Source organism: Sebastes fasciatus, chromosome 1 (genome assembly GCF_043250625.1).
Source record: "Sebastes fasciatus isolate fSebFas1 chromosome 1, fSebFas1.pri, whole genome shotgun sequence".
NCBI classification, from domain to species: Eukaryota; Metazoa; Chordata; class Actinopteri; order Perciformes; family Sebastidae; genus Sebastes; species Sebastes fasciatus.
Window position 1 is genome coordinate 40,330,030 of NC_133795.1, and position 27,278 is coordinate 40,357,307.

Sequence of the window (27,278 nt, forward strand, 5' to 3'; positions counted from 1 at the left end):
TGTTCACGGGACCATCATTCCACATGTTCCTAAAGCAGATGATTTAATGGTAACCAGTAAAAACAATGTTGCATGTTGCATACTCGTTTAGTTTAATACGTGTTAATGTTATAATATTCTAAGTAATATTTTTGACAATAATATTTACAAACTCTTACAAAGTTCCTTCACACTCAAGCAGGATCCACAAAAAAAAACTCCCAAGGTTTGTGAAGTGACATCCTATGATACATTTGTGGAACACACATGAAAATGATTTTTTGACAGTATAATTGACATCATAACAGCAACATTACAACAGTCTCAATGTCTATATCTGTAAAATATGTCACAAACATGAAAAAAATGGAATATTTATTTTTAACTCAACACTTCCTGTTTCAAAGTAAAAGCCTTCTAGCGGTTTTCTGTGGACATAATCTCTTCATTTGTTAACACAAGGCTTTTATTCTGAATTATTACACGGCTGTGTTGAATACTCAATTCTGATTGGTCAATCACAGCGTTCTGCGGTCTGTAATTTCTGTACAACAGACTGTTGCTATGTATAGCAGACCGATGTAGAACCGACTGATGTCAGACGCTGACGGACCGTTATTGTGTCAAAATGTTGATTTCTTCAGTAAGTAGCCATGTAATAAGCTGGATAATGTACAGCTGTCGGGGATTCTTTCACAACAATGACCGGCTCGTTGTACATTATCCCATATTTGCCAGAAAGTATGTGGAAAATGATGTGTGTTGCACGGCTCTATAAATGAATAGGGTACCAGCTTCTAATTGTGGATTATTATTATTATTTACAAATAGGAACACACTTCTTACCTTTTTTTTCTGCCTAAAATAAATTTAAATGGCATTAATAATTAAATAAAATGGCCATTATGAAAGGCAAACTATAAAGATAGGGTTTGGCAGTAGCAGCGCAGCAACAGCAGCAGATGTGTGGACACCACACGCGTGAGAGACGCAGCAGTTCAGCAGCCGTCATGTGGCAGGCAGCGTGGCCCGGGGGTAATTATTTAACTATAGCCTACCGACAGGTGCTATAATTAAAATATGGCTGTTTAGTATCATCAAGTGTTAATCGTGGGAAACAAGAGCAAGACTTCCTTCACAATCCTGTTTTTAAATGTCTGTTGAGATTTTGCTTGTGAAGTTCAAACTCTTCAAGCAAGCTGATGTTTGCTTCGTTGCATAAATACAAATATCAACTTCATGCTGCTGTACATGCTGTTAGCTAGTAAGGTGGCTTAGCTTACTAACTTAAAAAAAAAACTTAAACTTTAACAAATGCAATACCGATGCATGTCAAGTGTCTGAAGCTCTTTCTAACTTCCAAATGCTGCAAAGATGTTCACTCAAAGTTTTCGGGAACACAACTTTGTGCACAGCACATGTTGGCTGGTTGAAGGTCCCTGGTAGAAAAACAGAGCCAGGCATGCTCTACCCGTTTAGAGAGCTTTAAATCTCAATCCAAAAATAATTTCACTCATCATCAACATCATCATCATCATCATCATCATCATCATCATCATCATCATCATTATCATCATCATCATCATCATCATCATCATGTTGTTGTTGTTTTCTGCACTAACAACACCCCACAGCTCATTTCCTGATGTAACTACTTAAGTCCATGTTTGGGTTTGATGGTCACGTGAGTGTAGGTGACGTCATCGTCATCGTCATCGTCATCGTCATCGTCATCGTCATCGTCATCGTCATCGTCATCCTCGTTGCACCCTGAGCTACTCTGAGCAGCGTCCTCACCCTGTTTTTTCACCACTTTGTCTGTGTTTTTCTTGCTCGTGTGTCCCACCTCACTTTTTCTACCCGAACCTGACGCATGGTCACGGGTACGAAGTGGACGCCCACCTTGGCCAAACTGTTCATTGTCCCTTAGCAAAGCATCGACATTCTGAGACCAAGCCCCTCCTCCGAGTCGAACCCTGACGTAATCCGTTTCCTCTTGCTTGTCGCTGGAGGACATCTTCGGGCAAACGGGCAACTCCTCAAACTGGGGAACAAAGTGAAAAAATAGCGATAACAAGGAATCACTGAGCAGAAGTAACACAAACAATGAATACAACTGCTAGGTTAATATGACAAGCGCATATTAAAAGAGTTATAATGAACATGTATTCTGATCAAAGGACTGTATTCTGTATTCTGGCCAGAACTATGAAAATGAAACCCACATGGTAATAAACCATAGTTTCCTTTAAGGCAGCAGTGGGTAGAAATGGAGCAAATATGACTAAAACAAGTTATTTTTATAAAACGGTCACGAAGTGCATGAGACAGGTGTTTTGAAAAGAAATTATGTTCCTCTGTGTCCTCTGGTGCTCCTAACGGCATCTGCAAGATTTCACAGGCCGGAGGAAAACCAGCAGTAAGAGCCGAGCTGGAGGCTGCCGTCTCTGAGCAGCGGTCAATCACTCGCGAACTCCGACCAAACGGTCAAACTAGGCAGCGCTGATCAAATATGAATCAATATTCTGTTACTGTAATGCCTATTTCTCTCCTCAGATGTTTTCAGAAACATCTTGTAGTGCACAGAGCAAACTTTCTCATTTTACAGCTAAACCGTGCACCACAAGATGATTCTGACAACATTTTACGCGAGAAATAGGCATTACAGTAACAGAATATTAATTCATATTTGATCAGTGCTGCCTAGTTTCACCGTTTGATTGAAGTTTGCGAGTGATTGACAGCTGCCACCGTTGAATGAAGAGCCAATAGGAACGCTCTCTCTCTGAAATGACCTGTGATTGGTCAAAGTCTCCCGTCACAGGCTAGATTTAAAGCCTGAAAACAGAGCCATGAGGAGGTGCAGAAGTCTAGTTTTCTCTCAGAACACTTGAATTACAATATGCTGAAAGGTTATTATGGAATTTTTGCCCAATGATGCCAAAAACATTCTGCCTACTGCAGGTTTAAGTTCTCTGTCAAACACTTCTGCGCACAGGGATTAACACCGCCCAAAAAGGTAAAACTGGCAAAATGAATTGTAATTGTTGTGAATAGGAAAATACTGTACATTAATAATTGACAAAACCACCAAGAGTCACAGTACTTACAATTATGTTGCTTTGTATGTGTTGGTATGAGAACAAAAATTGCAAGCAAAATGAAAATAATGTAATGCATTACATTATTTTTGTTTTATAACTCACGTCATCATCCAAGCTACTCGTGGTGTCCTTGTCGTCCCCTATAAAGATAAACAGCAACATTTTACATCATTGGCTCAACTGAGTTATTGTTAAACTGTGTTTCATCCACAACAAAAGTACATCTGTTCAAAGTTTGAAATTTGGTCTCAGGAAGAAAGCTCAGCATAAGAGCTCCCATCCTGCCGGTGGCTGAAACTGGAAGGTACTGTATATCCTTACAACTTGTATTTGTCTTTTGGTCAATGTTGACACTAAAGCCACTAAAGCCAAAAGCTGAAAACACAACATTGACACATTTTTTTGTAGGTGTGGGGTGTGGCAGAATGAACAATCCATTAGATTTTGGTGGCAAGTATATTTTTAAGGATTCCGATCAGCGAGAACATTAAGACCTCTGGGTATAACACATGCGCAGTGTAACTGATGACGCGTTGATGACGCATGACCCCGCCTCTTTCCTTCAGAGAGAGAGCGGGGGGTTGGGGGGAACAACTTAACACATTAAACTTAATGTTAATTAACTAAAATTACAGTCCAGTTCGATCAAAGCACACTAGGTGATTGTTGGAAAGAGTAACAACGACGGTTTAGGTGAGTTTTATTTTGTTTCTGTCCGGTTTGAATGAAGTGTTTTACGATGCTCCGCTACGTACAGCTGATCTCAACATAAACAAAAATACACGTGGATGATGGCGCAAGCTGAACGGAGAGGGGGGGGGCGGAGGTCTGCACTCTCCGAGTGCCGTTCTAGTTTTACACTGACAACGCACACCTCACATTAGCTACTTCATGCACTCTCATACACTATTGATCTTGACTTTCATACCTCTAACTAAGCACTGTTCCTATGGTGGCAAGTTTACATAGTAACACTTTACAATAAGGCACACACAATTCTGAAAATGAGGAACAAATGATTAAACGTTAGTGAACCTTTAGTTAATGGGTAACTCGAATTGTATAGAGTAGCTAATGATTAGTTAATGATTAGTTAATTGGGAAACGAGTGAGGAACAAATCAGAAACGACTTAATAATTCATGAATCTTTAAAAAGTACTTTCCTAATAATTCCCAATGGGAGGTCTATATAATATATAAAGATGAGTTAATCAAGAACAGACTGGGAGATCCTATATTAATGAATCATTGGGTACTGATCAGTTCATGAATATTTATGAATTGATCATACAGACCAATTTCTTGATGAGTCGTTCCTGATTAACTCTGAACCTGCTGCTGAGTGCCGACTCATTAATAACTGATTACTTAAACATTAGTTAAATATATATATATATATTATATATACATGCAAAGACTAGCTAGGCCTGCCAAAGTTTCATAATGAACCGAAAATATTTGTACACTTCTCAACGGATGGGGTCTGCGTAGTCCGCCTGGGGGATTCAACGCGGTGGGTCAGGGAGGAGAATCCCCCTCGTTGGACCTCTTCCCGGTGCTGGCTCGCCCTCGCTGGGCTCATTTCCCCCGGTGTGCATCGATTGGCTCTCTAGGTGGGCTTGGAAAGGCCCGGGGTGAAGGTACGTGTCCACAGGGGCGTTCTTGGATGTGAGGGTTTGCGGCGCTCGCCAGCATTAGACATTTGATAGACTGCTGCTTGGCACATGATATGATGAACAATTTCACTCATGGGCTGTCTGCTCGTGGTCCAACATGGCGGCTAGTTTTGGGGGGGGGGTGTAAGCCATGCAGTTGCATCAGTCTTCATTTTAGATCGACAACGGCTAGTTTACAAGTTCTTCGGGATTGGCATAAAGTAGCCTCGACCTCAACTTTATGCAAATGAGGAGCCAACGTGATAGTATGTCTCTCGAAATGTAACGCTGCGCTACCAGAATGCATTGCACGGCTGCTTACATAGACTACGAATGGGAAGCTTGGAAAGGACAGATCCTGTGGATCCATGAAGGTGGCTCGCAGCTCTGACCGTGAGCTTCACAGGACCCTTCGACCCGGACCTCGCCGAGGACCTCAGTACTTGCTGTGTCCTCCCTGTCAACCGGGGCGGACTGTCCTGCATCAGGATCTGCGGCAATGTTGGCAACCCACCCAACCCGTCTTGAAGCCCGTAGCCCGTTTAATTTACCACGCTTTGTGGGTGTGACTTTTCGCCGTGTCATCACCATTCATATCTATGCAATGTGTTTATGATCAAATTGGTTTCCGAGGGAACAAACTCGTTAACAAGAGCACAAAGTTCTTCCTAGATCCAGCCTGTTCATTTTGCTCTAAAAGTGCACCAGATTTATGCATTTAACTTTATAATGTACAACACTTTTTTTCTGTTTTTCCTTTCTTCACTGAAAGCATGCTGCTCCTTAGGGAACAGCAGAGTTGTTGATAATTCTCTGTGGGTTCATCACTACAATACAAACAGTCATCTCATCCACTGTTAATAAACATCATATTGAATAGTATGGCTTTAATAGTTTGCTACATTGTGGTCAGAGGTGAGAAATCATCCATACCTTTACCTTGTTTATCGGGTGGGGGCACTTGCTGTTGAGTATTACTGTAGTAGTTGGCCACTGAGTTGGCGTACATGTTTGCATGAATGTCAACTGCTGACAACGGCGTTCTCCTCGCAAACAACCTCTCCCTGAGTTTTCGACCTAAAACGTAAGACTGTAGTTAGTTCTTATTTATTTGTAGCAAATATGACATAAACAAAGTAAGAAATATGTAATGTGCAATAGAGCAACAAACTGTTATCAGTAATATTTTTGTCTTTTTGTCAAAAATAATAATAATCATAATACATCAGGGGCTTGTAGGTGTTTTGCCGATTAATGTCATTCTGTTAGCTCAGTGGCTGCTGAGGCACAACAGATCCGACTCAGATGTGTTTGCTGAGAATAATGAGTGGAGAGCTGTACACTCCAAATCTTAATCATTTAAATTACATTACATTTAACATATTCAAGAGCAACATTTCTTTACAGAAACAGTGTCCTTGTTACTCTGGTGATATGTTCTCATTATTAGAATAAATTCAACATTATCGTCATTGCACAGTACACATACTGAGACAATGAAATGCAGTTTACTGCTTTTTGCACTTCTGGTTAGATGTTAAACTGCATTTTGCTGTACTTGTGCTTAATAATGTATAAAATAAATATAATATATAAAACAACAAGTAAGGGTAGATGTGAATAAGCTAAGCTATATACAATCTATATACAATATGAACAGTAGTAACTATGAAGTGTATGAACAGTGAGATATGAATACGATATATACGTACAAGCTGTCATGGGAACTTTTTTCAGTAGAACGTAGTTAGTACCTATGAAAACGGTTTCTGGAGACATGGTTTTTGGTAATTTGGGTGGATTAACCCTTTAAATAGTGATGTGATCTGTGAAGTTGCAAAGTGTTTGCAGATGTTGTAGGCTCCTACCGCTGATGTGTATTCTCGTTTTTCTGATAACTTCAAAGAAGATCAAAAGGGAAGTTGTTTTTCAAAGTATGATTAAATCATAATCGTGTAATGATTGATCATTTAAAACATATACCAGTGTGCAGTCTACAGATCGGTTAAACATCAGCACCAGAAAACAACATTAGCTTGATCTTTCAATGTAGATATGATCTAAAAAAATAACATTGTTTTTTGTTAGTTTTGTGGAAATACTAAACTATATGATGTGTCAAACATAGCTCAATGCAGAGCAACCTGCTCCCTGCTGGATCTATGTATGGATGTATGTAACCCTAACCCTTAACCCTAAACCCTAACCCTAACCCTAACTCTAAACCTTAACCCTAACCCCTAACCCTAAACCCTAACTCTAACCCTAACCCTAACTCTAACCCCTAACCCTTAACCCTAACCCTAATCTTAACCCCTAACCCTTAACCCTAACCCCTAACCCTAACCCTAACCTAACCCTTAACCCTAACCCCTAACCCTAACCCCTAACCCTTAACCCTAACCCTTAACCCTAACCCCTAACCCTAACCCTAACCTTAACCCCTAACCCCTAACCCTAACCCTAACTCTAACCCCTAACCCCTAACCCCTAACCCTTACCCTAACCTTAACCCCTAACCCCTAACCCTTACCCTAACCTTAACCCTAACCCCCACCCCTTAACCCTAACCCTAACCCTAACCCTAACTCTAACCCTAACACTGACCCTTTTTAAAGCCAAATCCAACAAACTCAACACAAAGATCAGTACTACACCACCGTGCCTCCCCTTTATATCAGGCTGTCTTAATATAATTAAAAGGATGATGCATTGTGGGAAATCCATCATGTAAGAATGTTAATATCAATTAATTCTTATTATTTATTATACATAATAGTGTCTGAATTCTAAATGTATTGACTGGAACATACCCTTGTATCTGGTGACAGTAATACTCAACAGGACGATTAAAAGGCACATGAGGGTCACTATTATTATGATGCCTACAGGGTTCTCTTGTTCACTGTTGGATATAGAAGACAGGAATGTTACTGTACCGTCAGAAAGCCTCAAAGTGTATATACAGTATATAACATTATATATAACATTATATATGTTTAAATAACAAGTAATACAACCTTGGCGGTGGAGTCCTGGCTGGAGTGGTTGTTCGAGGAGCAGAAGGAGGAGGAGGTACTGTAAAATGGAGAGTGAAACGTGATGTCACTGTACATAGAATGCGTCTTTGTTTGCCATGTTCCTTTAGTGGGGTAGCAAGGGGAGATGAAGCAGTGGGTAAGTTCCACTATATTTCAGCAATGATGTGTCATGTACACGTCGAGGCGGGGGTGTGGAAGGGTGTGTAGCATGTCTGACTTTCATTTCAAGAGTCCACAGCTTGTATCCTGTCACAGACTTGTAATAACATTTGTCATTTTATTAACTGTAACCAAGATCTGTCTGTTACTTTAACCATGCTGTAGTTGCCTTTAAAAAAAAAAACATATGAACATTTCCAAAACAATTTGTGCGATGCTATGATAAGGTTTGGATAAGGCACTTGGTTAAGGTCAGGGAGAGATGGTGGCTGTCAGTTTTAAAGTCAGACACACTTCATTCATTATACACAGACCTCCTCTCTATGAAATTTCACACTACTTCATCGCTTCCTCCTGAACATTTAATAGCCACATGATCCATAAGAAGCATGTCAGGAAACGATAAGCACAGGTCATCTCAAGTGTTTGGACGAACGACCAATGCTTTTGTTTTGTTTTTTCTGGTGAGGACAATCTTATCTTATTGACTTTTAAAATTCAAAATTTTGATTTTGTTCTTTTTCAATTGAACCCTGACATACATCTTTTGGACAAATGTTTAATTGTTTAATTATTCCATCATATACTCATTAGAAAATAAAAATATGAATATTGGATATTTATATTGTTACTTCAACGCCTATTGACTCATAGAGTCACAGTTGTTTTCCGAGACAATTATTAATGAAATTATAATGTTTTCAACTTGAATTTTGTCAGCTATCAAAATCTTAACAACAATGTAACAAAAATAACACATCTGCTATTCGTTTAAAAAAAAAAAATAAACATAAAATCTGCATGTAAATATTGTACATACCGATGACATCGATTTCAACATCATCGAAATATCCCCTGCTGGACGGGCAGCGATATGTTGTTCCAGCGTCGCTTGGCGTGACACATATTTGTAATATGACTGAGTATGTTGTTTCTTTTACATTATCTGTCACAGGCACACACTGAGGGTAACTCACTTTACACCACTTTGGTGGAGGTTGGTAAAAATAGTCATTGTGCCTCCCTCTGCCCGAATTGTACCTGTCATATTCATACCTGTCAGGTTTATAACAAATGAGATTAAGCTGACTGTAAACGTTTACCCGCACTTTCTTGTTCTTTCGATTATAAGACAACGGCACCTCTACAGTAGGATTTTTGTAAGAAGGTTTCAAATAAACGTTGGATGGTACAGAGCTGCCTACCGTCTTTGCCACACACTCGAAAGATTTAATTTTTGAGCAAGCCACATGGTCAAGAGTCAATACTAGGGCAGACTGGAATCTATCATCTACACTCCTCACTGTCTCATCACACTCTTTACCGTCACATAGCCAAGATTTCGAGAATTCTCGCAAGTCCTGGGAATACTGGCAGTTGATCTGAAAGGGCTTATCTGGCCTCGACTCGACCTGAACGGGACTGATCTGCAAAAAATTTGGCTCGTCTTTAACCTGGAGCTCCACTACACAGGCCTTTGTCTGATTTATAGTAAAATGTGTGAATCTGTAGAATCCCGTATCGTTGAGCGTTAGCTGACGTTTCTCCAGGGAGAATGAGCCGGTACTGTCCAGGATGTTGAAATCCCCTCTGGTTTTATTGTCAGGACCCATGACCGTGTCTGGCTGACAAAGGTTTGCACTGGATAAGCGGCACCAGTGTTTCTCTGAGGCAGCCATGATGTCCAGTTCGCTGCCACATGACATGACCATGGTTTGATTCACAGTGCCAATCACAACAGTCGGGTCTTGATGATCTGATGAAATCAAAAGAAAAACAATTAGCGGGCTCTGAGCACAGTTTGACTGATGAAATCCATTTCATAACTTTTACTTCTCTCTCACCAATGTGTGCGAACGTCAATGATAAGTGCAGTTTTCTGTACATGTGATCAGTATAAGAGCGGGCGAGTATGGGAAAAAGTGATTTCCACAGGCTAATTCATGAATACAACAGCAGTATTCTGTATGAGAGTCAATGTAGTTGAGGGCTTGAATTCACAAAAATTACAGCATTTTATATTAGTGGTAGAAAGAAAGAAGATCTGTAATTTATTTTGAGGCATTTGATTGTTTTCAAGTTTTTACGAGTTTATTCACATTACAAATTTTGAAAATATAGATGAGAGTGAAGCAACGATTCTTGCAAAAAGATTGAGCGCTCTAGGACCTAATAATAGTTTTTGACACATTTTTAAGGTTTTAAAGTGGCAGTAGGCAGTATATTTTTGGCATCATTGGGCAAAAATTATAGAATAACCTTTTTAGCATATTGCAATTCAAGTGTTCTGAGAGAAAACTAGATTTCTGCTACTCCTCATGGCTCTGTTTTCAGGCTTTAAAAAATCTAGCCCGTGACAGAAGACTTTGACCAATCTCAGGTCATTTCAGAGAGAGAGCGTTCCTATTGGCTGTGCTCCGGTCATGTGACCTTTAAGCCATCTCAACCTGATCTCAACATGGCTTCCGGGTCACAAACTTTCTCATTTTACAGCTAAACCGTGCACTACAAGATGATTCTGAAAACATTTGAGGAGAGAAATAGGCATTAACGTAACATGATATTGATTCATATTTGATCAGCACTGCCTAGTTTGACCATTTGGTCGGAGTTCACGAGTGATTGACAGCTCACGTGGAGTGGATTATTATGTGAATGTACAATGTATAATTGAGTGGGGAAAGATTGTTGTTGCTCAAACATATACTGCTCAGAACATATTGACCGAAATGTTGAAGTTGCTGTTAAAGTGCAACAATGTGATCAATAGACATGCTTTTTGTAGCCTGAAGAGCGGATGAGAATATGTAAAAATGTTGACATACTCTGGTGTGCAGATGATCAAAAATTTGAATTGCTATTTAATTTTGATGTCTTTAACAATTAATTACTTTAATACGCCTTGCCGGTTACAATTACATATGATTTATTCATTTATGAATTTAGTTGTAGACATGAATGTCTGACAAATCATTTTACTCGAATTATGTGAATCAGTATTCTTCATTTCAGGGCTTTTTTAAGATTTTAATAGAACTAAGTAATCAATAATGAGGATCACAGCTGCTTGGTGGTTATAGTCACTTTACTACCCTCAAACCAGACACCCGAATGGTAAAAGTTACCAGTATGATTCTGTCAATTCTTATCTTTTTACTGTTTAGACCAACAACCGCACTTTGTTAAAGAAGCGCAAGAGGGCGTGTTGCTTCAGGTAGCCTACCATTGAGACAATCCGGGAGGGCCCTTTGAGTTACAGATCTATCAGTTCGAAGGCTCTGAGTGATCAACAACTTCAGTCTTGCAAACTCAATTATCACAAAATACAATCTGTGCTGACAGTGCAAACATACCATTTAACATCGTGATATAGGACTTACCTTCAAGCACATTTAATCTGTACCTTCTCCCAAGGCTGTAATAATTGATGGAGCACACATACAGTCCTGAGTTACTGTATTCGAGTCCAGACAACATAAAATAGTTCTCTGAACTGTAGTATTTAAAAGGAATGTAAGGTCTTGTCGTATTTGTACACCTGTGGCAATTCTGAGGGTATGAAGGGCAGTGGCACTTCTTTAAGCCCTCATTGCTGAAACATACAAGTGTTACAGAAGCATTCTTCGTCACATTGATGGTCAGCTCGGATCCCCGAGTACCTGGAATGACAAGTGACACAGATATTACCGTTGTAGCAACAAATGATGGCCTGAGTTTCAAATTCACCTCCTCTAATGTCCTGCATAGCCTATACGGTATTCCTGCTCTTGTCTTTCATGCCCAACCATCTTTCAACTCTCTATCAACGGCTCAGATAGCGACCGTCTCTCTCCACCGTCTGCTGAGTGCACTGGCTTGTAGCTGATACGCAAAGCATGATGTCTCACATAAAAGCAGCACTTGGAACATTTCCACTCTATACCAGATGCAGGAGGATGACAAGATTACTAACTCTATGTTTACAGGCCGGCGCTTAACAAGATTATTACATCTTTAGCATGCAATAGAGATATTGGTACGATGGGGAATTCAAATTAGTAGGTATGTAGTAGTGGAGTGAGTATCAACAAGTGACAGGAGCCTCACCACCAACAACCAACATCTCCAGCAAATCTTGCGTCCCGTCCCATGTCTTCAAGTGAGCGCTGTCTTTTTGATGGCCAGATTAACCCGTTGCCCCCCACCCCAACTCCCACCCCACCATGTGCATTCTGTATGTACCCTGTTGCCTGCAAGTTCCATTAGGTCCAGTACACACAGCAGACTACACTATACATGGCAGCCTCATGCCCAGAGACAAACTAACACTTGATGGATCATGTTTACTGTGTGTCAACGAGGTTGGGGTAATTTGATGAAACACGTTTCTATTCGGGCAACCCGGTTTCCTGGGAAGGCGTATACATAGCACATCACGTTACACGGACATTCATGTCATGAGAATGCATTTTAGCCTTTTTTGCATGTCATTTGTACGCCACACAAATGTCTGCAGTTAGGTTTAGGCAAGATGCCTGGTTCAGACTACACAATATCAGCCCGATTATAGCCCGACAAGGTCGTCGTAGGGTGTCGACTCGGATTGGGAACGATAAATGAGTGTCGTGTGCGACAATCGATCGTTTTATCTCGTGTAGTGTGTCATCGTACCCGACAACCGATGCCGCGACAGAAAGTAGCATGTTTGAACTTTTTTTTTTGTGCTTTCTATGACGTGTTCCGTAACGGCCGTAAATTTGACCGGCTGAGCACAGACACACAGCACACAGCCTGTAAACAGAAGCACATGGCTACTAATTATAGAGAATGATGTCATCGGACCTTCCCAGCGCAACTGCTGCCGGACCTCGCGGTATGATATTCAATCTAGGTTGTGTCGGAGTAAAAAAACATCACTGCCATTGCGTCTTTGCGCATGGAGCATCCCTTTATGCTTTCGCGGCGGTGCCAAGAGAGTGTGTATTGTCGGAACAGGGGACCGACGTGTAGTCCGTCATGTGTTGCGGCCAAGTCACGACAAGAATTTATGACAAGAATTTATGACTTTCAATCGTCTAATCTGACATAGTGACCATCGTAACCGTCAAAAATATTGTGTAGTCTGATCCAGGCATTAGTTAGGTTTAGGAAAAATATCATGGTTGGACTTAAAATAAGTACACAAACTAAGTAAAATATGTTTAGAAATCAACGTAAAACAACTACAGAAAACATGTCACAAACATCACAAAAAAATATGTGACAATTGTTACGTGACTAACACCACTAACGTAATTTACAATAAAAAGCATCGGTCCGGAACACCGGTTAAAAGTCCGGTGTTTTTGGACCCATCCACCTCCCCACTTGCCCACAATAAGCAGTCTTTCTTACTTTTTATACTACGTCATTAACTCTTGCTGTAGTATTTATGCACGGCTGCGTTTGCACTGCAGTCAATGCAGGATACGTGGCGTACAAATGACACGCAGAAATCAAGAAGGGAGTTTGAATTATTGCACACTAAATGCGTTGCGTATTATCGTGGCATTCACACGCCTTTTTCGTGCGAACGGGCTGATTTAGGAATACAGGTCATGTAATCACCATATCAATAAAGTGGTAAGACTTTATTTTGACACATGGCCCCTCTACAAGACTTAGTTTAGTGTTTCATGGAAAGGCATGTCCAAGAAATAATAAAAAAAAAATAAAAAAAATTGTGACTTGACAGGCCTACACGTTAACTTGACGTTAACCTAACAAAATGTCACAGGTTCATGATCGAGGTGAACGACCCCGAGCATATGATTCATGACAATACGATAACGGTCCAAGCATCAGAAAATATCTTGGAGTCTAAATAGAGAGATAATCAAAGACGTGACTGACTGAGCCAATCTCCAAGGTCACATTGAAATGTTCTCACAAGCTAGAAATGTGAAGTTCCCATGTATTACCAATCATCAGTTACATGGCTGATCAGCTAGTGTGGTATTGGAGGAGTGTGACAGACTTGCCAAGACAGAGGAATGGGGGGGATCAAACTGGCAGTACATGTTCATGGGGTTATATAAGTTCAAAAATATTGCATGAAAGTAATTGGTAACACTTCATTTTACAAGTCAGCAAATGTCATGGTAATTAGGTGATAATTAGCAAGTAATCTATTTGAAATTTGTTTGGAATTACTGTAAAATTACCCCCATATTTACCTCAAAATCTATCAAAAATTCCGTTATTATGAAAATGATTTAATAAATAATAATAAATAGCATATAATGGTTAAAATAGGGCCCTTTAGGCTTAAGAAGCGTCCGCTCTTCATCGGAGGTGGAAAAAACATAAATAATAGAAGACACTTCTGATCAGGCACAAATCTCACCATTGTGTGACTTATTGTCGACACAAATGTAACCTGGTAGCTGATGTCATGATTCGGGGAGTTTTTTTAAGACATTTCAAATGAGTTATTTGCAAATTATTATCTATTTATCAGCAGACATGGAAATAAAGCAGATCAATTCAACTAATGTTAATTAACGTTGTAATCTTTGCCTGGAAATGTATTAAATAAATTACCAGCTATTGGGGAAATAGCGGAATATAAGTATTAAATAATGTTTATAATAAAGTAATTTTAGATATATTTTGAGGTAAATATTGGTGTAATTTGCCAGTAATTGCAAAGACATTTTAAATAGGTTACTTTCTAATCATCACCTAATTACCATGAAATTTGCCGACCTGTAAAATGAAGTGTTACCAAGTAATTTCTTAAAAAGCAACCCCTTACCTCACAAGTGTGGAAACTTGTTCAAGGAGAGAAAATAATGAACACATTAGATTTTTCAATGTACATCAAGCAAATTCTGTGTTTTCAAGATTGAAGATTTCAAAGATTTCAAGATTGCTTTGGCCTTTTTCCCTGTCCCAGATCGTTTATACACAGTCCTGCATAGAATCAGATGTTTCTTTAATAACAAAAAAATAACAGCTACCTGTTTATTTTAAATGAAAAACTCAAGTAAAATCAAAATCACTTACCCTCTACTGTAAGGTACAGAAATATGCAGAGTTTCACAAGACAGCCGTTCATTTTATTATTTTGCAGATCCAGAGTCCGTAAGGATTAATATTTGTATTCAATTTTTTGTTTGAGTGCGTTAAGTCAAGTATATCTGAGTCTTGAGCTTCTTAAGTCTGATTATTATCTACAGCAACTCAAAAGTAAATGTTTCGTGCTGCTGAGCTAATGGCAAACCGACAGGAAACCAGTCAAACTTGTTGCATGAGTGGAAAGTTGTGGTTTACCAAACAGGATGAAAGAGGACATTTTAGAGATTAAATACACATGAAGAGATGCTATTTTATCAGGTCTAAAAATACCTCATCAGTACAAATCCTCCAAACTGACACTGTCATCCGCCTACGCAAATAACACATTAAGGTTTTTTTGATGTGATAACCTTGTCAACAGAATGACATTAATCGTCGATGCCTTCCAAAACTCTTATGAATCAGGGTGCTGTAATTTATCGATACAATGTTCATGTCCTTTTTGTCAAATATTTTGTGAACTATTCAGCATAACTTTTTTTTTTTATTTGTGAAGAAATATAATTAATGAAACATTATTTAAAAGTTTTCTGAATATACATTTATGATTTACACGATATGATTTTACAGGGCAAATATGTCCATAAGATTTAAATGTTCAGATGAAGACTGTGATACATGTAAATAATCAAATAATAATTGTTCAACCATAGCAAGTTTTGTCTTTAAGCTTTTTTGGAAGTTATCTATAGTAATATATTAATAATTGTCCAAAATGATGTGAAATTGCATTTAAGTAAAAAAAAAAACTTCCAAATTTCCGGTAACACTTTATAGTAATGATGATTAATAAATGGTAAAATGAGTAACTAATTACACTTCAGTTAACAGTTATTTTACTGTTAACTAACATTGAAATGATAATTAATAAAGTTAATTATTAGTCAAGCTAGAATCTGTTATTTTATCATTAGATTGTGTAATGTGAAATAATTAGTTTATAAATTATATATTGCTTCATAGCTGATGATAACAGTTACATTCTGATTACATTAGTAAACTTTTAACATATTGTTGCACACATGCGCAAATATATATATATATATATATATTTATATATATATATATATACTATAGTAAGTATTTGTTAATTATTACTAAATGATTTGTAAATCTTTAAGGAAGCATTTGTAAAACATCTATAAATATTACACAGACAGGTGGACCAGAAACCAATTATTAACTATTAACAAAGTATTGACTATGTATCTAAATAATGTTTAGAGATGCTTTACAAAGTATTTATTAACCCTTTAACAAGGTATTATAATCACCAGTTGCAATTCTATAATAACCGTCCAAATAATGTTTATAGACAGTTTATCAACCAGTTATAAACCATTAACAAAGTGTTACAAATGTCTGGTTCATCAATTTAATGTTTAAAGTTGTTTTACAAATCATTTGATAGTCATTAGCAAATACTTCATATAGTATATAAAATGTTATATAATGCGTGTAGCATTAAAAGGTTGAAATAACATAAATTATAGCATTATTAGTAATTAGTAAACATTTAAAATTATCATTTAATTGTTTGTTAACCTTCTGAAACCCAAGCATTGATTTTATTGATGTAAAATGTGTTCCTCCGTTTCAAGATGTCTTTAGCGAGCTTTGGATCAAGAAAATAATGTTGTTGTTTTTTTGAGGATTTTGTGGAATCGTTACAAAATTGCAACAGCAGGTCTTGGTGGTTAAACATTTTAATTTATCACTTTAATATATTGATTATCCAAGTGTTCACTAAACATCTTTAGAATGAAGGAAAAAAATACTACAGGTCAAATACTAGTTACAGTTTTAAACCATTTTAAACACGTGATTATGTCGTTATTTTAAACAAAACCAAATGAACATGCAAAAAAACTACTGAGTTAGGTTTAGTAAAAAAAATAACATCATGGTTTGGCTTAAAATTACTTAAAAACAAAATCAATAGTGGACGTTCTCATTTGTTATATCCGTTATTAATCAATAATGGGTATTTTTCAGTGTAACTTTCATTCACACGCTCAATACATTTACATCACCTGCTCGGCGCATTGCTCGTTGTACTACATCACTCACTGCGGCCTTCCTTCAATGTAATTTAGTTGTTTAACATCATTTTCAGGGGACACGGCTGGCTTCAGACGGTTAGCAGTAAAATAACTATTAACTGAAGTTTAATTAACTACCAATTTTACCATTTATTAATGATGGTTATTATAAAGTGTTTTCCCCCAAACCCAATACATATCTCCAAGTACATTTTGTACACTGAAGAAATACAGAATGTAGTGATTGCTGATATCGGCCGACACGCACGTCAACATGTGAATTAAGGGGCGTTCTGGCACTTTGTTTTTCTACTTCAAGCACTGAGTGAGATAACATCCGAGGCCACATTGAAACTTTCTCAGAAGCTAGAAATTTGAAGTTCCGATGTATTACCAATCGTGATTTACGTGGCTGATCAGCTAGTGTGGTATCGGAGGAGTGTGACGGAGATATCCATTTTATCCAGTTGCGAAGACAGAGGCATGGAGGGGTGATCAAACTGGCAGTACATGTTCATGGGGTTACATAACTCCAAAAAAAAGTGCATGAAAGTCATTTCTTTAAGGAGAGAAAGCAGGTTCAGACACAGAACTGTAAAGCTGAACTTGAGTGACAGACATCTTAATGAGACATCCACAGAGGTACGGAGAGGTTTGTCAAATTGGTGTTCACTCAAATCCCAAAGCATCAGCGTAGACATGTTCAAGAATGATCAGTCAAAACTGATAACGGTCTTAATGTTACGAACCGACACAGTCATTGGTAAGCGAGACTAGAGACGGACAGAAACAGTCCTAGCGGTGTCGTCTGTGCAAGAAAAATTAAGTCGGACTGTGATAAATTAGATATATTGAAGACAGAGGATCAATACAAGGGGTGAGAAGTAAAGAGAGAATGGTAAATGGTCTTGCATTTACATAGCGCCTTTACACTACATGTCAGCATTCACATTCATACACTGATGGCAGAGGCTGCCAACTTTGCCCATCATGAGCTAATCTAAATACTCATTCACACACCAATGGCTATGCCTTCGGGAGCAATGTGGGGTTCAGTATCTTGCTCAAGACATGAGACTTCGACATGTGGACTGGAGGAGCTAGGGATCGAAACCGCCAACTTTCCGATTGGCGGGCGACCCGCTCTACCTCGCAGCCAGAGCCGCCCCAGAGAAAAGAGAGAAATGTGATGCAATGCATGTATACGATCTTGCAGGCTTGATATAAAAAGAGACAGAGTGATCCTGACACGATAGATACTTCAGATTTGTGAGGCAACATATGAATTCAGGGGTCTAGGGGGAATTAGCATCTCCTCTCAATGTAAACCATTTTTACTTTTCTGCTATCGAAGAAGCCTCATGAGCAGTTCACCAAATGGACTAGGAAGGTGCACCTGGTCCTGATAGCTTAAAGGTCCCATATTGTAAAAAGTGAGATTGTCATGTCTGTTATATTATAAAGCAGGTTTAAGTGCTTTATGAATACTGTGAAAGTATTGAAACGTTCAATATACAGAGAAATACACACAGCCCGTATTCTAAAATGATGCGTATGAAACAAGCCATCAGGATTTCTGTCCATTTGTGATGTCACAAATATACAATATTTAGACCATTACACGGTTTTAAGCGTAAACATTCTTAATGTGTCCCAGTTTATTTTCGGTTGCAGTGTATATAAATGACATCAGCTGACAGGAAGTAAACATGGACCCAAACTGTTGCCTAGCAACGCAATTCCATTGCCATTCCGTTCAAATGGAGCGTTTCAGACAGAAGGTGAATACAGGAATATTCAAGCAGACAGTATGAGGAAAATAATGGGTTCTTTTTAACATTACAGCATGTTAACATGTTCTAGTAAAAACACAAAATAAAAGTATGAACCTGATAATGAGCACGATATGGGACCTTTAAAGACAAATGATCGATGTATCACGGCTGTCAGAGTTGGTATATAAACATAATGGACTAAATAGAATAAGGTAGCATTTATTTTTAATGCTTATTAACATTCCCAGATGAAAATAATGAATTTGGTATGCAACGTTCAATGATCAAATTTTTTATATATTCTTAAGAACAATGCACTTGTAAAATAGAATGTATATGGAGTCCATCCATATTGATTATGGATTGCAATGTTGGATGTATTTTTGGAAAATTACAAATTAGATTTTTCAATTAAATCAAATCAATCAGTGAATACGAGGTTTAGAATTTTTTGGGGGGCTTTGGCCTTTTTTTCCCTCTCCCCCAGATCTTAAAGCATAAATACACAGATAGCTTCATAGAAATAACAGTTATCTGTCTATTTTAATGAAAAAGTCAAGTAAAATCCAAGTCACTTACCCTCTACTGTAAGAGACAGAAATATGCAGAGTTTCACAAGACAGCTGTTCATTTTCTTATTTTGCAGATCCAGACTCCGTAATGATTAATATTTGTATTAAATTATTTGTTTGAGTGTGTTAAGTCAAGTATTTCTGATTCTTGAGCTTCTTAAGTCTAATTATTATCTACATCAACTCAAAAGTAAATGCTTCGTGCTGCTGAGCTAAGGGCAAACCGACAGGAAACCAGTCAAACTGTTTGCCTGAGTGGAAAGTTGTGGTTTACCACACAGGATGAAAGAGGACATTTTAGAGATTAAATACACATGACGAAGATGCTTTTTTATCGGGTCTAAAAATGTCTCATCTGCTCCCCCAAAATCAAGAGTGTCAATCATTTCAAGAAATGCCCCAAAAACCATATATGTTTTATATTCAATTGACAAGCATTATCGTAGTAATTATGACTCTCAGGAGCAGAGAAGGAAGTCTGGAGATATCACATTCTGGCAGTTTGGGCGGGTGAACGGGTCAACAGAACATTAGACTTTAACACAAGAGACCACTGTTCATTTTCTGTTTTCTATATGACAGTCATCATTTGTTTCTTTTAACCATTCATTCTCTAATCATAACCCAGCGGTTATTTTTGTAACCATGACGATGAAGGTCCTCTCATGTTAATGAAGTGGTCATTTTATCCCCAACCATGCTCCTTCCGTCACCCTAACAGTGTTGTTTTTGTTGCTAAATCTAACAAAACAACCCAGTCTCACTCCCAACTAAGTAATTTTGTTGCCTAATCCTAACCAAGTCGATCTTTTCATAAACCTAACTAAGTAGTTTTGTTGCCTAATCCTAACCACGTTGATCTTTTCCTAAACCTAACTACAGTAAGTCATTTTTGTTGCCTAAACCTAACCACGTTGATCTTTTCCTAAACCTAACTAAGTAGTTTTGTTGCCTAATCCTAACCAAGTCGACCTTTTCCAAAACCTAACTAAGTAGTTTTGTTGCCTAATCCTAACCACGTTGATCTTTTCCTAAACCTAACTAAGTCATTTTTGTTGCCTTATCCTAACCAAGTCGATCTTTTCCTAAACCTAAATAAGTAGTTTTGTTGCCTAAACTGAAGGAAGCTATTTTCTGTGAAGACAGAAGTTTATTTTGAAAAGACTGTATGCATGTAACAGGTGGAAATTGACACGTGTTGCTGGACATTCATAGGAGAACAAACTAAAAAGAAGGAAATAACTGTTTTGTTAGATGTCATAAGAAATGTTATAAAATAGTACTTTTGTAAACCATATGTCCCAGTTGCTTGAATCTAGTTCTGAAGTGTCCACTCTAGTTCCCGCTTTGTTCTGTATAGGGTCACACAAAGGAAACAGATCCTTTAATAATCTTTAATTTTTTTATTGTCTCTTTCACAGTTACATGTTTATTTGATTTCCCCACTCTGAATGTACAAATTAATTTCAAATACAATCAATGCAAATATCAGATCTAACACAGAATAACAACAGACATCAGGTTTCCTGTCGTTTTCCGTAACGTAGACCAAAGGAGTTGAGGTTGTATGAGGACACATCTTGACGCTTCTTGATAGTCTGGGGGAGGACCACCTTTGAGATCCACCATCCTGCTCTGGGAAACTTTCCATCAGCTGAATGGACCTCGTCAGCAGGTAAATTCCCAGAACTCTTTACTGATGGTGGTAGTGATGCATGGCTTAAATCTCTCAGGGCTTTGAGTATTTCCTGATCTGGACAACAAACAAGATAAAGATCTCTGACTTGCGCCTTTTTTGACGTACTCGACTTATTCATAAATGCTTTTATGACTAAGATTGTAAAGCTGATAAAACACAGTATAACTGAAGGCAGGAGAGAGTTAACACAGCCAGAAAAATAATTCAAATAAGTTGTAAAAGCACAGTCAATAACTTGTCAATTGAAACAAAATTTAATTGAAAAATTAATTTTACCAAAGTGGTAAATTAAACATCTTTCAGTTGTACAATGTCTGTGGCTCTGGAGGAGCTTTTTTACAAGTCTGTGTTGCAAACTGGAGGCGTGGAGTTTGAAAGAGGAGGGTATTTACCAGGCAGGAAGAGTCTCACAAAAGACTGTATCAAGTTGCATTATGGGAAGTGCAGGAACCAGCGTTTTGGGAGACCATATCCTGACTTCATCAAATGACAACTGACTCATTCACTATTGTTTTTAGGTAAGAATTACTTAAAAATGTGTGAATTTAAATAAAACTAAACATGTAGCAAAACAACTGAATTGAATTCAGACATGAAATGTGCTAATTAAGCAAACTAAAAAGAACATTTTCTACAATTTTATGTAGCTTTGCAACTTGATCTCATCTAAAATGATCACATCCTTACACTAAGATTTATGCAATTATTTTCTCCAAAAATGTTGAACTGTGTGGAGTAACACCTTAAGCAAAATAATTTAAGATAACATTAAAAGTACTTTCAATTTTGTTATGCCTTCCAAATGCAATCTACAAATCATAAAATTGTCATCCAGCTCATCGTTGATATTTTAAAGTACACAAAAAAAGCTAATTAAACTGTTTATGATAAAACAGGTATGCTTCTTCAAAAGTGCTCGTCGGATGGTGGAGTCTGTTCCCCACACCTTTCCAACGGCACATTACGGGGCGCTGTTCCAAACCATTTTTTTTTTTCCTAAAACCGACAATCTGACATCACACACCCACTTCATAGCAGTGAATTGATCAGTGATTGGTAAGCTGTATCTCTTTTTTCATTGTTTATCACAAGTATTTGTGTCACATTTCACATGTACAGTAGAACCCATTTGTGTCGTTATGCCCACATATAAACTATATTACGTCTCCCCACTTTTGATTTAGTTGATTTAGTTTACTTCACCTAGTTCTGATCAAGTATAACCTGACCCTTGTACTTCCATTTTACGCTGGTTACGGCACTGGCAGTAGCTGAACATGTTCAGTGTAGACACTGACGACTGCAACTGCTATTGTTGCGCTGACATGAGGACAGAGTCTAACCCAAGGTTCTGTATCTGCAGGAAGCTTTTAAAGCCTCCTGAACTCTGACTGTACCTTCACTGTAGTAGGTGGATGTCAAACCGCTGGTGATGTAGACCTCCGTTGACAAAGCCGCCATCATCAGAGCAACGATGAGTCGTGGCATCATGACGTCTGTATGTTAGAGCTGCTGAATTTCCTCTGCAAGCAGACAGAAAATAAAGATTAAAATGTGATTAATACCAGTGGTGGTTAGGCTGTAGGGTAGCAAACGTTGTTATTGGTGTTGATGAGGTTCGACAGCAGTTAAAGGGTACATATCATACTCATTTTCAGGTTCATACTTGTATTTAAGGTTTCTACTAGAACATGTGTACATGCTTTAATGTTTAAAAAAAAACGTTATTTTCCTCATACTGTCTGCTTGGATATAGCTGGATTTACCCTCTGTCTGAAACACTCCGTTTTAGTACATTTCAATGGAATTGCGTTGCTAGGCAACAGCTTGGGTCCATGTTTACTTCCTGTCAGCTGATGTCATTCACATAACTGCAACCGGAAATAAATTGGGACCCATTTAAAATATTTATGTTTAAAACTGTGAAATGGTCTAAATATTGTAGATTTGTGACATCACAAATGGACAGAAATCCTGACGGCTTGTTTCAAAAGCTCAGTTTCTGTATAAGGGCTATGTGTATTTCTCTGTGGATACTTTCACAGTATTTATATAGAACTTAAACCTGCTTTATAATATAAAAGCCCCGAAAATGTCACTTTTTACAATATGGGACCTTTATGGCACCTGAATTCTAACAAGGCAGCAGGCCCTGATGGTGTCCATCCAGGCACTCTAAAAGTCTGTGCTGAACAGTTGTGCTCAGTCCTTCATTTGTTGTTTTCTTTGTCTCTTTCTTCATCAATAATTCCAGTAATGTGGAAAACATCTTGAATTGTTCCGATCCCTAAAAAAACCCAATGTGAGTAGTCTCAATGATCTCACATGATCACACATAATTAAATGTTTTTAAAAGGGTTATTCTGGGTCACGAGTAGACAGGTCACAGCCTTTCAAGGACCCTTACAATTTGCGTACAGGAAGGGTGTGGGTGTAGATGATGCACTACTTTTTATGCTTCACAGTATTTACAGTCACCTTGAAACAACTGCCAGCTCTGTTAGGATTATGTTTTTTTATTTTTCCAGTGCTTTTAATACTATTCAACCACACATTTTAGCTAACAAGTTGATTTTAAACTGCACAACACAACCATCGCTTGGGTTTTAAATGATCTTTTATCTAGACCTCAGTATGTTAGGCATGATAAAACAAAAAACGGTCTGACAGCATTTTAACTAAAAACAGAAGCCCCACAAGACACAGTTTTATCTCCTTTTTTTATTTACACTCTACACCGCTGACTACAGGCAGAGTCAGGCGTCTTGTCAAATCCAAACATTTTCAGACGACACTGCTCTGGTGGGTCTACTTAACCAAGGCAGTGACCTGGCCTACAAAAGAGAGGTTGAATTATTTGTCAGCTGGTGTGATAAAAACGTTTTAAAACTGAATGTTAAGACCAAAGAGCTGATTATTGGAGGTCTCCCCAATCGTAATCAAGGGTCAGCTGATTGAAATTGTCCAGTCCTATAAATACCTAAGTCTCCACCTGGACAGTACATCAAACCGTAAAAAGAACACTGAGGTTGTCTCAGTGATTGGTCTTGCACCAGACTCAATGGAGGTCACAAATGTCAGCATTTAGAAGAAAAAAAGAAGCTCTGTTTTATCTTTTGTGGCAAGAGCGCCGCCATGTTGCAGTACTCTAGCCTGTGACATCACCAGGTTGGTTGGCTCGGCTGAGTTACGCAGATACAACGGTAGAGACCGTGAAAGACGGAGACTGAGGAGACATAGGAACAGTAGAAAACAAAACAGGGGACACAATTGTATTGCTCCTGGATGTAAAGATGAGTTTTACAATGTTAAAACCAAAGAACAAAACAGTCCATTACATGGGGACCCCCAATAGCGCATTGTTCTCTACCAAGGGGCGAATGGTAGCCGAGCACTGCTTGTGCCTCTTGGCATCCAAGCAGAGGCTGGCGAACCACCTCTGCAGGCGCCGCGTGTGCAGCGGATAGGCAGCAACCAAGAACTCCAGCGCCTGCATGACGGTCAACGCCGTCACCATCACACCCCACCACATGAATGGATACAGCGCTTTGCCACCGGCCTTGACCGGTTATACTAGCACGATTGACCCGGCCCATTGCCTCCTTTACTGGAAGTGTTGCGGAGATGGTCGGCGTGTGTGAGTGTGGTTTGACACTGGACAGACAGGCAGCCCGAGAAGAGGAGGCGTCCGGAGATATGGGTACTCTATCCCACCAACGCTCTCTCCTCCTCACATTGTTGCACAAAACCTTTAAATATTTAAAAACAACTGTTGTTTTTCTGTGGATGACAGTTTCAATTTAAGAAAAGCAGAACTGTATTTGTCATAATCAAATAATAAAGAACTAAATGGAGCTCATTAACTGAGTATTTGTATAATCTATATACTATCCCTGCTCTGTAACATGGACCAGTAGAGTCCTCACACACAGGCTGACTGAGTTCAGCTGGTTGCCGGGGAGTGCGTCACTCTGACCTCAGCACCAACACATCCCGTAGAGATGAAAAACATACAATGTTTTGATCAATAATTCATCAGGGCCTGTTTTTAAGTCCATGGTCATGTTTGGAATGTGCAGCTATGTGTGTGTGTGTGTGTGTGCACCTCTGAGACCTCTAAAGCTCCTCAAGAAAAGGTCCAGTATAACTGTTTTAATATCTTTATATGATACTACATACTCAGCTTATTAATGTCTCAATACTCATTTAAATGATTACCACAAATCCAAATGCAATCTGTACTCTTGGGTGACTAATACCAACAAGTCATACTGTCCACGTAGGAGCCTATGAGTCCCCTCGAGGTTGCTAAACAACAACAACAAATAACAGAAAAATACAGAGAACGGGATCTCAGTGTTCTCTTAACTATGGTCATGATGGTGGTGAAGCACAGTGTTGCTGTACCTTAACTACTTTCAATGAGGAGTAGTTGTAACTTTGCTAAAGCTACAGTTTCAAAGTAGCTTCCCCAACACTGCTTGATCCTGGAGCACATGACCTTTCATCTATGTTTAGCCAAACCACTCAGTCCGTCCACCGCTTTGGTCCAGACTAAAATATCTTAACAACTATTGGATGGATTACCATGCAATTTGGGGCAGGCATTGCACATGCACTGTGCAGTATAAACAGTCAACAGCTTTCAGCGGGCTGCCTTCTATAATTTACGTTAGCTGGTGGAAGTTTCAGAAAGGAAACTTTGAGAGCTTTATCTGATGCTGGAGGCAGACATCGTACTCTCAAACTCACATTAAACCCTAAAATGAAGCAGTAGCGGTTCTCATACTCTACTGTGAATGTCATTCTCTAATCATTTCTGTATTAGACCTGCTGTATTTTAGCATGTGACAAACCACATACTGTATGTACCACACATAAAAATAAAAGAGAAGATTCGGAGGCTAAAAATATCCCACCAGGAGAGTGGAATATATGTATATATATAAACGGTCAGATCAATTGTTAAATTAATTCTATATCAAATCTTAACAAACAAACATCAGTGTTCATAAAAATAAAATGTTAAAATAAAAATAAATGAGGTAGTTTTTGGTTCCTCCTGCAAGTTTTAGAGCTTCTTAAGACACTCTTTGTGTAGGAGGCACTCGTGCTTTGAAACAAAGCCCAGTACTATATATATATATACTATAAATATTCCCAGGCTAAATGTTCAGAAAACATAAGTCTATACTTCTTATATCTCTCTAGCTCATCTGTCTACACCCATCACACACAACCTAATGTTATATCATTAAATCTCACACTGAACACGTTGACCTTTCTGCTGGCGAGATCCTTGCACAGATAAACTCTGTGACGCTTCCGCTCGCATCGCTGCACACTTTCATGCTCACAACACGACACAACCTGTCTGACATATACAGTCGGTTGCAATATTATTCTGACTCCACCCGCTGGCCAATTATTGCATTTACTTTAGCACAATTGCAAAGGATGAAACACAAATTTTACCCCTCAACTCAACAATTTGGTTGCCTTTACATTGCAGCCACACAGAGCTGCTTCCGTAGATGCACTGTTGCTTTTCTGTCATTCACTGAGTGCTGACAGCTTCCTGACTCGTTCCTCTGGACACACACACACACACATTGATGTTGAGAACTTTAACTACAGTGACCGCATTCATGAAACAACGACATCCTGGAGATACAAACAGAACATGTGTGGACATGAAATGCGATGCTGTGATCTTACCTGTGTGCTGAAGGCGAGTGCTGACCGAGACCCCCCACGCCCCCCCTCATGGGCCAGAGGCCTCTTTTATAGGGTGACACCTCCTGCGTCATCATCACTGATCACTGGTTGGTAGTGTGTGTGTGTGTGTGTGTGTGTATGTGTGTGGTGCCCACATATGCCCCCACATACACACTACACCAGTACTCCTCATTGCCTTCCTGTTCACCCACGTCTTCTTTTGAAATTTGAGAATTCTTACAAAGATTAGTAAAATTCCAAAAATGTTGATTCCCATGTGTACACTCTGGTTCATTTGGTCTGGTTACTACTTTGGTCTTTTCATAATAGACCTCGAATGAGGTTCGCGGTCAAGACAAAGACCTGGAGGTCATGACAATAAGCACACAGTGGGCTTTATAATGGAAACTAAAAATAGACACTGGAGGGACATGT

General features: G+C 38.6%; 2 protein-coding genes across 6 annotated transcripts; both read right to left on the bottom strand.

The window, feature by feature from the left end:
* Positions 1-26: 26 nt before the first annotated feature.
* Positions 27-20,474, bottom strand: LOC141775211 (uncharacterized). 5 transcript variants are annotated; one of them, XR_012595568.1, is made up of 8 exons: positions 20,411-20,474; positions 19,434-20,272; positions 11,320-11,598; positions 8,760-9,695; positions 7,553-7,817; positions 5,679-5,816; positions 3,186-3,223; positions 27-2,023 (listed from the first exon to the last, which is right to left on the bottom strand). XR_012595568.1 is itself a non-coding variant. In XM_074648362.1 (7 exons), the coding sequence occupies exons 3-7, from the start codon at positions 8,781-8,783 to the stop codon at positions 1,631-1,633; spliced, it is 864 nt and encodes a 287-aa protein (XP_074504463.1). In that variant the 5' UTR covers positions 8,784-9,695; positions 11,320-11,598; positions 14,966-15,220; the 3' UTR covers positions 27-1,630. The 5 variants fall into 5 exon arrangements, 3 of the variants coding, with proteins under 3 accessions (XP_074504463.1, XP_074504471.1, XP_074504478.1); XM_074648362.1 differs by lacking the exons at positions 19,434-20,272; positions 20,411-20,474 and adding an exon at positions 14,966-15,220 and having other exon boundaries at positions 5,673-5,816; XM_074648370.1 differs by lacking the exons at positions 19,434-20,272; positions 20,411-20,474 and adding an exon at positions 14,966-15,214.
* Positions 20,475-20,943: 469 nt separating this feature from the next.
* kiss1 (KiSS-1 metastasis suppressor) lies at positions 20,944-27,077 on the bottom strand. Its single transcript, XM_074648424.1, has 3 exons — positions 26,844-27,077; positions 22,523-22,648; positions 20,944-21,179 (listed from the first exon to the last, which is right to left on the bottom strand). The coding sequence occupies exons 2-3, from the start codon at positions 22,614-22,616 to the stop codon at positions 20,944-20,946; spliced, it is 330 nt and encodes a 109-aa protein (XP_074504525.1). The 5' UTR covers positions 22,617-22,648; positions 26,844-27,077.
* Between the last annotated feature and the right edge of the window lie 201 nt (positions 27,078-27,278).

Coding starts and splice junctions, on each gene's coding strand:
- kiss1 (XM_074648424.1), bottom strand. CDS start 22,616: ATGATGCCACGACTCATCGTTGCTCTGATGATGGCGGCTTTGTCAACG. Junction 21,180..22,522: donor ATCCACCTACTACAGTGAAG/GTACAGTCAGAG, acceptor TTTGTTGTCCAG/ATCAGGAAATACTCAAAGCC.
- LOC141775211 (XM_074648362.1), bottom strand. CDS start 8,783: ATGATGTTGAAATCGATGTCATCG. Junction 7,818..8,759: donor TGTTGAAATCGATGTCATCG/GTATGTACAATA, acceptor TCCATTTTACAG/TACCTCCTCCTCCTTCTGCT. Junction 3,224..5,672: donor ACCCGATAAACAAGGTAAAG/GTATGGATGATT, acceptor TTATCTTTATAG/GGGACGACAAGGACACCACG.